General features: G+C 43.0%; 1 protein-coding gene across 1 annotated transcript; it reads left to right on the forward strand.

Moving 5' to 3' along the window:
• Positions 1 to 1,000: 1,000 nt before the first annotated feature.
• On the forward strand, positions 1,001 to 11,361 carry LOC119769112. The gene is made up of 3 exons (XM_038261013.1): positions 1,001 to 1,012; positions 6,924 to 7,008; positions 10,346 to 11,361. Exons 1-3 carry the CDS (start codon positions 1,001 to 1,003, stop codon positions 11,278 to 11,280), a joined length of 1,032 nt encoding a protein of 343 aa, XP_038116941.1. The 3' UTR covers positions 11,281 to 11,361.
• The last annotated feature ends 937 nt before the right edge of the window (positions 11,362 to 12,298 follow it).

A 12,298-nucleotide genomic window follows, 5' to 3' on the forward strand; every position in this document is an offset into this window, starting at 1 on the left:
ATCCTTCAAGGATTTCAGCTTCATCTGAGGCAGGGCTACACCAGGTGATCAGCAGTTGGAACACTGGCTGGTCAAGGTACACACACTGAACTGCAAAGCAGTCTACGATTGGACATCGTTACTGTTTACATTGGAAAACTTAGGTTCAAAAATACACACCAAAATTGTAACTTCATATACACACAAACCCACACACAAACCCACACACACAACACACACACACACACACACACACACACACACACACACACACACACACACACACACACACACACACACACACACACACACACACACACACACACACACACACACACACACACACACACACACACACACACACACACTGCAAAAAATAAGCCGAAGTGCATGCTCTGTAAAGAAGGAGATGGCAATAGTCACACGACGGGTGGCTTTAATTGCCCGGTCTATCAGAAGCTGGCCTCGGGCAAAAGTAATGGAGGTGTCCCAGGTGAACCTCAACCACTGCGACACTGCACAGCAACTGCTGTGGCAGTCGACCGCGGAGACGGGTTGCGACGTGGCAATTATTGCAGAACCGTACCGAGTTCCACACGACAACGGAAACTGGGCCGCGGATACAGCAAGAATGGCGGCGATACACGTGATGGGGCGGTACCCCATACAGGAAGTGGTCTCGAGGGCGTTTGAAGGATTCGTGATCGCCAAAGTAAACGGAACCTTCTTCTGTAGCTGCTATGCTCCCCCAAGATGGACCTTGGAGCAGTTTCAGCAGATGCTGGATAGTCTGACCGACGAACTGATCGGACGAAGCCCGATCGTCATCGGAGGTGACTTCAACGCGTGGGCAGTCGAGTGGGGTAGCAGATGCACCAATGCTAGGGGGCATAGCCTAATGGAAGCTCTGGCAAAGCTGGACGTTAGGCTGGCGAATCGCGGAACCAGCAGTACCTTCCGCAAAGACGGTCGTGAGTCCATTATCGACGTTACGTTCTGTAGCCCGCGGCTGGCGGCCGACATGAACTGGAGGGTAAGTGAAGACTATACCCATAGTGATCACCAAGCGATCCGGTACAGCATCGGGAGACGAGCCCCTGTACCAGATAGGAGCAGCCGGTCCTACGGAAGGAAATGGAAGCTGCAGTACTTCGACGAGGGTCTCTTCGTGGAAGCGCTCCATTGGTGTGATGGTCCCCAAGACTTGAGTGCCGACGTGCTAACAGCACAACTAGTGACAGCATGCGACACAACCATGCCGCGGAGACTGGAGCCAAGGAACTGTCGTCGTCCAGCCTACTGGTGGAATGAAGAACTCGGTACCCTTCGGGCAAATTGCCTCAGCGCCAGAAGACGAGTCCAGAGAGCAAGATCCGAAGCAAATAGAGAGGAGTGCAGAGAGGAGTACCGGGCAGCAAAGGCCGCACTCAAGAAAGCGATCAAATGCAGCAAGACAAACTGCTTCAAGGAGTTATGCCAAGACGCTGATGCAAACCCTTGGGGAGCGCATATCGTGTCGCGATGGCGAAGATCAGAGGCCCATCGATGGTGGCTGAAACGTGTCCCGACAAGCTGAAGGTCATTGTGGAAGGGCTCTTCCCAAGACATGATCCAACGACCTGGCCTCCTACACCGTACAACGACGAAGGGGGTAGCAACGCCGAAGGTCATCTGATCACCAATGAAGAACTTGTGGCAGTAGCGAAGAGATTGAAGGTGAAGAAAGCTCCCGGCCCGGATGGAATCCCGAATTTCGCCCTGAAATCGGCGGTTCTAGCATTCCCGGACAGGTTTCGAACAGTCCTGCAGAAATGCCTGGACGAAGGACACTTCCCCGACCCGTGGAAGGTTCAAAAGCTCGTGTTGCTGCCGAAGCCAGGCAAACCACCGGGGACCCATCATCGTATAGGCCTATATGTTTGCTGGACACCCTCGGAAAGCTTCTGGAACGGATCATCCTTAACCGGCTGACCAAGTACACGGAGAGCGAGCATGGCTTAGCAGCGAGGCAGTTCGGCTTCCGTAAAGGGAGATCCACGGTGGACGCCATCCGGAAAGTGGTCGAGAAAGCCGACGAAGCGCGGAGGAAAAACGCAGGGGAACCGTTGCTGCGCAATAGTCACGATTGACGTCAAGAACGCGTTCAACAGTGCGAGCTGGGCGGCCATAGCAGCAGCGCTGCACAAAATGAAGGTGCCTGACTATTTGTGCATGATCTTGAAGAGCTACTTCGAGAACCGCGTGCTGGTCTACGACACTGCCGATGGACAAAAAACCGTTGTTGTTACCGCGGGAGTTCCGCAGGGATCCATTCTGGGTTCAGCACTGTGGAACGGAATGTATGACGGAGTGTTGACACTGGGGCTACCCAACGGCGTAGAGATTGTTGGCTTTGCAGACGACATAGTGCTGACGGTAACCGCCCAAGTAACAATTTTAGTTTTGATATAGTTTCAAAGAGATTCTGAAGAGTTCTCAAGTAAATTTCAACGAAATGCCATTTAGTCCTACATGCTGAGTTAAAAACGAGTTAAATCAACATTAAAACCAAAATGGACCATTTTAGGAGGTTGTCCAGAGTATTACTGAGGAGCATCGTGAGACATAAATGTTTTATTGTGTGTTTTATAAAAACTCTATAGATCTCTTGAAAGCATGAATAAAACTGATTGGCTTGGAAAAAGGTTTTCTTGTAGTCTGTGCGCATTCTTGGATGCTAGATTAGAACATAAAGCATTTATATTTTTGTATTTGTAGGGAACCGAAAAGCCTGCGTGGCAGACAAAATAGTTTTCTAATTCTCTTGATTAAAAGCAATTCTTCCTACATGCAAACACAAAAGGCTGATGGCAGATAATAATTATTTGATGTCAAATTATTATTGTTACAAATATAAATGTGTTGAGTTTCAATACATAATAAACTATGATAGTTATGCCAACATAATTTCATCGACCAATTTTCGAAGATAGCTCGAAAAACTATTATGCGCACTTTCGATTCACTAAAAAAAGCTTAGATTTTTTTCAAAAAACCAATGTTTTAGCATATTGTTGCTCCCAAATTCAATATGGCTGTGCATTTCGGCTGCTCGCACCTTTCAGCAACATGGCGAAGATCATGAAATATAAATGTTCTTGTTCAAATCTATTTCAAATCCATTCCTTCTTGAAAAAGAGTGGCTCAAAACTTGCCAAGACTTACGAAATTTATAGAAGTTTTGTAACGGCTATAATCAGATTCAAAATGTTTTATCATGGCTTTCATCAAGATCAAATCGCACAAGGCGAGGACGCAGCGCATGCGTGTTTTCTCAGCTGCAAAAAGATCGCCATCGGTGGTGGACAACTTGAAATTGGAAATAACCGAATAAAAAAACATACGCTTGCATTTCAAAGGTATTTATTTGTTCGAATAACACATCCGCCGAAGCTACATCCACCGTCGCGTTGCCGTCCAGTGGCGTCCACCTCGTCAATGTAGGTTATGCACGGAATCCGCATGCGGGTCTCTTTGAACAGATCTCAGACACGAGCCGCTCCTAGGCCGCCAATCATTTCAATACATTCCGATCAGTTCATGCTGAGGAAGGAACCTGCGCCTGAATGGCCACCGATTTCGCCAACACACTCAGGTGAACCCAGAGGTAGAGCACCTTTAAGAACCTTTGCCCCAGCCGATCCGGTGCCTTCAATTCGACAAATTCCATCATCTCCTGCTTCGTCTCCTGAAGACAAGCGACGTCCTTGGAGAAAACACCCTGACCTTCATCCACTGGATCTACCACCGTAAACTTGACCCGCCCCATCTGCGTGAAACTGTCCATACTGATCGGTTACCGGATTTCTCCATCCGACTCAACAGCGCAATTATCACTCCCGTTTGCTTAACTCACTCAAACAGCACCAACAAATTGCAAATGACAGCGCGTAGCAATACACAGAATAAAAGCTTGATGGCTTTATACAAGAAAACTTGTAGAATTCAAAGTTATATCAATTTCTATTTGTAAACCATAAGCACTTTATAAGGTTCTGATCAAGCCTTAAAAGTTTTCAATAAAAAGTCTGCGAGAAACGCCACACAAAACAAAATGTTTGAAACGCCTTGTTCAGTTGTTATAAATTGCGAAAAATAACATAACATAACATAAAATAGTAGTTTATGCAACAAGTTGCTAAAAGAGGATTTTTTCAGCACGAGTCGTACATTTATCCAACGAGGTTCACCGAGTTGGATAAATACGACGAGTGCTGAAAAAATCAAGTTTTGCGACGAGTTCCATACAACATTTTTTGCAATTTCGAAAAACACCCATTGAGTGAAATTTTAAGTCGAATTTTCATGTATTTTGTCAATAAATCGTTTAAATAAAAAAAAAATGTTGAAAAGTGTTACTTTTCGAAACAAGTGCTGAAAAGTTCAACTTTTCAGCACCCATTTCAGTGCTGAAAAGTAGAACTTTTCAGCATTTATTTTGAAAAGTGTTGCTATTCGATTCTGCTATTTTTGGTACAGAAAAGTAGGCTATTTTGTCGTTCAAGAATGACAGGAAAAGTAAGTAGTTTCACGACGGAATTGCAAAAATAATATTAAGCAACAACTGCACAGGCGCCATTTCTGAAATGCACAAATAGTACCCAATAATACATTCTGGAAAAAACGGTAATTAAAAAATCTTTTCGCAAAAAAAAAAACACAACCAAAACCACCAATTTATTCTTTTTATTATTCTTTAGAAACTTTTGAAAACTTTGTATTATGGAATCACTTGTAGCTGCACTTAAAAGCTGGATCAAAGTAATTTATCTCCTTGCACTGTGTTTCTCGTTCTACAACTGAATAAGTTGAGGTGACAGTTCAAAACCAACAAGATTGATCAAATTCCTTATTAAGACGCAAAAGATTTATTGCAGACTTCGTCAAGATATTCAAGCTGCGCCATATATTCTTCAGGAAATCTCGAAGTGTAACTTAAAAACTGAATTAAAACTTCATAGTAGAATTCCTAATCAAGTCTTGAAGAAACCTTGAAAATATGTTGAAGGTTATGCGAGATGAAAACCTGTTTGCTTTGATAAAAGTTTTTATAAAACATTGTTGCATTTATTAAAACTTTTTTAAAACCATATAAGAATATAAAGCATTTCAATTGCTACTTGGGCGGCGAAAATGTCGAGGAGGTCGAAGTGCTGGCTATGGAGGCAATCACAATGATCGAGAACTGGATGCTCGAGGTGAAGCTGCGGATCGCTCACCACAAGACGGAGATGATACTGGTTAGTAACCACAAAAAGGTGCAGCAGGCCCAGATACACGTTGGGGAACACGTAGTGCACTCGAAGAGAGCGCTCAAGTACCTCGGGGTGATGGTGGATGACCGGCTGAACTTCAACAGTCACGTCGATTACGCCTGCGAGAAGGCGGCTAAGGCGATCATGGCACTGTCGAGGATGATGCCGAACAACGCTGGACCCAGGAGCAGTAGGCGCCGCCTCTTGGCAAGTGTCGCGACGTCCATACTTAGGTACGGCGGACCGGTATGGTGGACGGCGCTGGGGACGAAGCGAAATCGAGCGCTGCTCGACAGAACGCAGAGAATGATGGCCATGCGGGTTGCAAGCGCATACAGGACCATCTCGTCGGAAGCAGTTGGCGTCATAGCCGGAATGATCCCCATCGGCATCACACTGGAGGAGGACACCGTGCGCTACACCCGAAGAGGCACGAGAGGTATCCGGGAAGCTGCGAGAGCCGAATCGCTGGCAAGATGGCAACGTGAGTGGGACACCACGGAGAAAGGCAGATGGACGCATCGGCTTATCCCGTCCGTATCCACGTGGGTGAGCAGAAGGCACGGAGAGGTCACCTTCCACCTCACACAGTTCCTGTCGGGCCATGGTTGCTTCAGGAAGTACCTGCACAGGTTCGGACATTCAGAGTCTCCTCTCTGTCCGGATTGCGACGAGTGCGAAGAAACACCGGAGCACGTGGTGTTCGCCTGCTCTCGCTTCGAGACAGCGCGAAGTGAAATGCTGGCAATTATCGGAGCAGACACCAGCCCGGATAATGTGGTGCAAAGAATGTGCAGCGACATTGCCAAGTGGAATGCGGTCGTCGGAGCAGTGACGCAGATCACTTCGGCTCTCCAGCGGAAATGGAGAGACGATCAGAGGAGGAACGACTAGAAGCCTAGTCGAAAACCCACGAGTGTGGCTGTGAAGGAGAGCACGTTATGATGGTCGGCTCTACCAAATCGGTACATGTCTCGATGGTCACAGGAGTCGAGAACCCACGAGTGTGGCTGTGAAGGAGAGCACGTTATGACGGTTGGCTCTACCAAATCGGTACACGTCTCGATGGTCCAAGGAGAGGGCTGCATATGACTAGCCGATCAAAAGCAACGCGATTCTTGGGCGCGGTTAAACCCTCACATGGACTCATATGTATGTGGAACAGGAAATGGTTCTAGTACCCGGCATGGATCCTGTAAGTAGACTAGTGCAGAAAATGCAACGCCTCCCCCCGAAGTTATACCGAAAGGTGGTCCCGGGGGGAAAAGGGCACGGCGTTCAAGGACTGGTTTAGTGGGTCGGGAAAACTCTTTTTGTTTTCCCAACCCCACACTACCTGAGAAATTAATTCTCAGGTGTCTGATAGCAGATTCCGACCATGTAAAATAAAAAAAAACACACACACACACACACACACACACACATTCACACTCTCTCACCCATGCTGGAGGTTTATTAGGAGTTCAGAAACTGGACGTTTCAGGGCGGGTGAGAATGTTCGATAGCTGGACCATACCGGGACTTAAACCCTGGACGGAGTGGTAGTATGGTCAAGCAGTGGACAGATTCTCCATCTGATCTACGGGCATGCGGTTGTAGTAGTGTTAAGCGCGATCTCTTCTATCCACACTATCTTCTCCATATTTCTAGGGGATTCTCTGGGAAAGGGTTAGGACAGCAGAATCCATCTACACGAGCCGAAATCCCAGAGATCTCCGCGGGTTGGGGATCGGAGGTAACAACTGTTCAGGGACTGATCTGATCAGTCAGTCTCCACTGGACCGCTGTGGCCAACGGTCAGGATTACCGCGCCGCGCCGTATTTTAACTCGTTTAATGTAAATTGTATCGTTTAGTCTGAGTGCTGTAAATAAAGCTGTTATCGTGTACTTTGTGTTAAATGTAACCGCGCCGCGGGTGTTTCATTTGGCTGCACGATGCACACGGCCAGCAGCACAACACCACCTCTAAACGGCCAAGAACTCAGCACAACTCCAAGGCAAGCTAACCCCCCCCCCCCCCCCCCCCCAAGCTATCGAAGGAGAGGTCCCAGGTCCGGGATCCGACAATATGCAATCCGAGATTTTGATGTCTATCGATTCCTTACACCATAACTCATCTCTGAGCAAAAAAATGAAAACATTCGCTGATGTTGTTTTAAGATGTTTCATCCGATTTTCAATATTAAAACCAATAATCAATAATTCCGGCAGATCGCGCTAAGCATCGAAGAATGACGATTCAAATTTTCGCTGTTCGGTTACATAGGAATGCAAACTTCAAATTGAATTTACAGCTCTTAGAACAACTTTTGAGAAAAATTCGAGTAGTACGAGTGTAAACTTTTTGCCCTCTATAAATTAACACAATAAAAAAGATTTTGAAAAAAAAATATTTTGAAAAAAACATATTGTGTAAAATGATAGAGCATCAATAGTTAACACAGGATCAGCTCGAATTTTTGCTCAGTTGTTTTGAACGCTGGAATTTAACAAAACAGAATTCGCATACATAACCTCAAAGGGCGGAAATTTCAATCGACATTCTTCGCTCTGTTCTGCTACTCAACACTAGGTGTCGCATGTCGTTTGGCTCTTGAACGCCAATACAATTTTAGCATTTCAAAGAGTATGCATTTCGATATAATGATGAATTTTGCTACACTTGACTGTCAAGTATCTCTGGGAAATGTTTCAGAAGGTTTGCTGATGTAGTTATCGAGATACAGCCATTTTAAAATGTTATTTCCGACTTTTTTTTAAGAAAATCTATAAAATCAATACAATTCCAACAAAAAAAAAATATACAATTTCAGCACTTTAAAGAATATACATTTCGAGATAATGATGGATTTTGCTTCATATGACTGTCAAGTATCTCTGGGAAAAGTTTCAGAAGGTTTGCTGTTGTAGTTCTTGAGATACAGCCATTTTAAAATGTTATTTCCGACTGTTCCTAAGAAAATCTATAAAATCAATACAATTTCAGCACTTTAAAGAATATGCATTTCTAGATAATGATGGATTTTGCTTCATATGACTGTCAAGTATCTGTGGGCAAAGTTTCAGAAGGTTTGCTGATGTAGTTCTTGAGATACAGCCATTTTAAAATGTTATTTCCGACTGTTCCTAAGAAAATCTATTAAATCAATACAATTTCAGCACTTTAATGAATATGCATTTCGTGATAATGATGGATTTTGCTTCTATGGCTGTTAAGGATCTCTGGGCAAAGTTTCAGAAGGTTTGCTGATGTAGTTTTCAAATGCATCCGACTTTTCTATGTAAATCTATATAATTGGCATGAAAAAGTCGGAAATAGCTTCTTAATACGGTTGTATCTCAAAAACTACTTAAGCAAACCTTCAGAAACATGCCCCAGAAATACTTGACAGCAGACTTCACTGAACACCAAGATCTGGTGCGCCGTGGTGCGGTTTTCGTGTCACTCTAAAAACCAAACCGAGCTGTTTATTGTCACACCATAGCAACTGTACCGAAAGCACCTTGGTACACCACCGGTGCACCCAAACCAAGGATGCAACTCTCAACATATGGTTGATCCAAGTAAACCGCAGGCGACATTGTTTTGATTGAGGTTTGTCAGCCATCATTCACAACTTCGGGATGGCGTGGCGGTTGTTGTCTCCGTCTTTTAACCACGAGGTTCTTGGTTCAATCCTGAGTACAAATATTTTTGAAGATTTTTTTTTTTCAATATTTGCTGTCAAAATTACTGATTATATAAATTTTTTAAGTAACTTCTTCGAACCTGCGACGCTTTAGTCAAAGAGTTAGAAAATTGAATGGACTTTTGTAATGGAATAGAGAAAACGTTCCATATTATGCAGGCAGGTTTAAGTGAAAATGCCTATTTCAGGATTATATGCACGAGAAGTTAAAGTTGATATTTCATGACACTACGAAATTCTATTCCTAACGAATTATTCTAAGCAAATAAAAAACATTCAAAAAATAAAATAATAACTGTCGAGATTCGAACCAAGAACCTTTAAAATACTAATGAACTGCCTTTGACAACCACACCATTGAGAACTGTTGAATTCAGTTGGCTTGCTAGGCATTAAGAGTTCCAAACTTCTCCCGTGTGGTAGGCGCAGAAACCATGTCAGTTTTGTGTACCCGATCCACACCGCCGTCACACCAAACTTCGGTTTCGGTGCACCGATCAAGCTACCGAGCTGTGTCGGGTTTTGGTTGTGACGAGAAATGGTGCGCAAATGGTGCGCATAGAAAAACCGGTATCATAGCAAACCGTTGTCGCACCCGTCAAAAGGTAAGTCTGGTTTACAGTCATATTATCCATCATTATCTTGAAATGCATATTCTTTGAAATGTTGAAGGTGTATTGATGTTATAGATTTTTTTAGAAATAATCGGTAATAACATTTTAAAATGGCTGTATCTCGAAAATAACATCAGCGAATGATTTTATTTTTAGCTCAGAGGTGCGTTATGGTGTAAGGAATCGATAGACACCAAAATCACGGATTGCTTTTTTTTGCATAATAACGGTATTTTGAGCACCATGGGCGCTGTCTAGGCGGGTGCTGCACACCCTAGCTCTTTTCAACGTATTTTGATTTGAATTTTTACAAACGTTTTTCAATGCTGTTTCTTCAATGATGAACATCTGTTCTCTGTGGTATCGGGCCGGCATTTACAAAGCGAATTTAGCGACAGTTTATCAATCAACTTAATGTTAACATGCTAAGGTTAATGTTAACATTCCATAAGTTGTCTTCCTAAGGTGTCTTGATAAGGTTAAGTTTGTGACGATACAGTACCTTCTCTTTACTAAGCAATCGAATTTAGAAGAGAAAAAATCACCAGTTGTGTTGGTCCAAGCCGGGATTTGAACCCCGATCTACGGTTCACGAGGCGGAAGCGTTACCACTGGTCTACGTGGCTCGGTCCCTAAACCCATTTGGCTGAAAATTTCAGGAGAGCTTCTATGGACATAGAACAATGATTTTATAAATTATGTCGCAGCCTAGCTGACATTTTTGCATTTCTAAGTAAGCCTGACGTATACTTTTTTTTTTGTTTTCAGTTTTTTCTGTTATTTCGATGGTAACAACAAATCCTGTCTACGTCTCGGAGCCGGCTATGCATCCAAATCTTGCTTTGGGAATAATCATTCTTCCGTTAAGTACACTTGCTTTTGTATTAGCTATATTTTTAGCTATTGAATCCCCAATAAACACTTTGTACAGAGGAAATAGTGAGTCTGATGCCCAAAAGAATTTATTGAATTTTCGCCAGAGAAGTGCAAAGACCACGATAATTACAGACGAGTTCAATGACATGAAATTATTGGTATTAGATAGTACTGTTTTTTCAAAATGTATGATAACCGAAGGAAATTTCAAACCATTCCAGTTAGCATTGACACTAAAGCTATCTAATTTATTATATTATAACTATACAATGAATTTGTCGAAAATGTTGTTCATGTCATTAATGTTTGACGTATCTTTGAAAGATATTAATTGGGCACCATCAATTTTGATGCTCACTAAATGTGTTGCAGCTCTTTTAGCAGTCTTTTTGATTGATGTATTTCCACGTCGCATTCAATATACAATTTCTTCATTGACTACTGGAACTTTCCTACTGGCATTTGGAATAGTTCTTGCGACATACGATTCTGTAGAAGTTTGGGTTGCTCCATTTTTATTTATCACTGCCGAAGTATTTAACGCAATTGCAATGCATCCAATGCCCGATATATTACTGTCAGAAATATTTCCATTGAAGAAAAAAACGCTATCGATAAATTCTATTCTTATCTGTGAATATGTTGGCCACATGATTGTTTATATTATTTATTTCAACGTTCCAAGTAACCTTCAGAGCACATATATAAAAACAATAGTTTTTGGAAGTGTAATTATATTGAAAAGTTTCATTGGCTTACTTGCTATTCCGGACACAAGAAGCAAGACTCATCGAGAAGTTATTGATTTGCTTCAAAAAGGTCATTGATTGCAAAATGCAAAACCATCCTGAGGAAGCGTGTATTACACTACAGACAAATAAATGTATATCATTACGACAACTGTTTCATATTTGTGTTTTATTTTTCTGCAATGACCGATTCTTGGGCTCCTATTCAAAAAAATCATTTGCTTTTTGGTAATACCCACTGAGAATTTTGGCTCGAGCCTCGAGTCAATCTGGCTCGAGATCGAGCCTGAATCGAGTCGAGGCTCGAGCCAAAATTCTCAGTGGGTAGTGGCATAATTAAAACAGACATCCAGTGCGGCCAGTTCGGCGTTGAGTTCGAAAGGCCAGTTTATTAGTTTTTTTCTCATGGTTCTCACGGAGAGACCGTGCCCAGAAATTTGAATCTAATCTAATCTAATCTAATCTAATCTAATCTAATCTAATCAGACCCTAGCGCAGCCAATCTTTCGAAGGGATCCTGGAAAGTGCCTTAGGTTAGATGACGCCTAGCTCTCTTCTTGTCATTTATAAACATTTCGACGTCGTCGTGCTATCATGTCGCACCCGCCATTTTGACGTTCCGAGAAAAACGCGTTTTAATGTTTGACCTTGAATAAACAAAAACGAAAGCACGCAATGTAAACAATAACAAACACGTTTTGTTTGGCTGCCCATTCTGTGCATTGTCCCGAAGTTTGGTTGAAGTTGGTTGCTGGAGTCCCGAGTTATAATTAAAAATGTTTACGGTAGTCTAGCTTGTACGTGCGTCAAACGCATCCTGACCTGAAATCCCTTTGCCCTTTGTCGCACTTACATCAATTTTCAGAGAGTGACAAGATAGCACGACAGGATTGAAACTTCTTTTATATGTAGAGTGACAAAAATTTTCGGAGCTTTTTGGTTTTCATTGAATATCTCATTATTGAAATCGAATTTTGGGGATCTGTGAAGGTCAAAGGATGAGGCATTGTGAGCTGCACAAAATGGCGTTCTTAACTCAATTTGGCCCAAAATGCACGTACGACAAGTTAGCACGATGGCGACGATTTGTAATGCG

This window comes from Culex quinquefasciatus, chromosome 3, assembly GCF_015732765.1.
Source record: "Culex quinquefasciatus strain JHB chromosome 3, VPISU_Cqui_1.0_pri_paternal, whole genome shotgun sequence".
Taxonomy (NCBI): domain Eukaryota; kingdom Metazoa; phylum Arthropoda; class Insecta; order Diptera; family Culicidae; genus Culex; species Culex quinquefasciatus.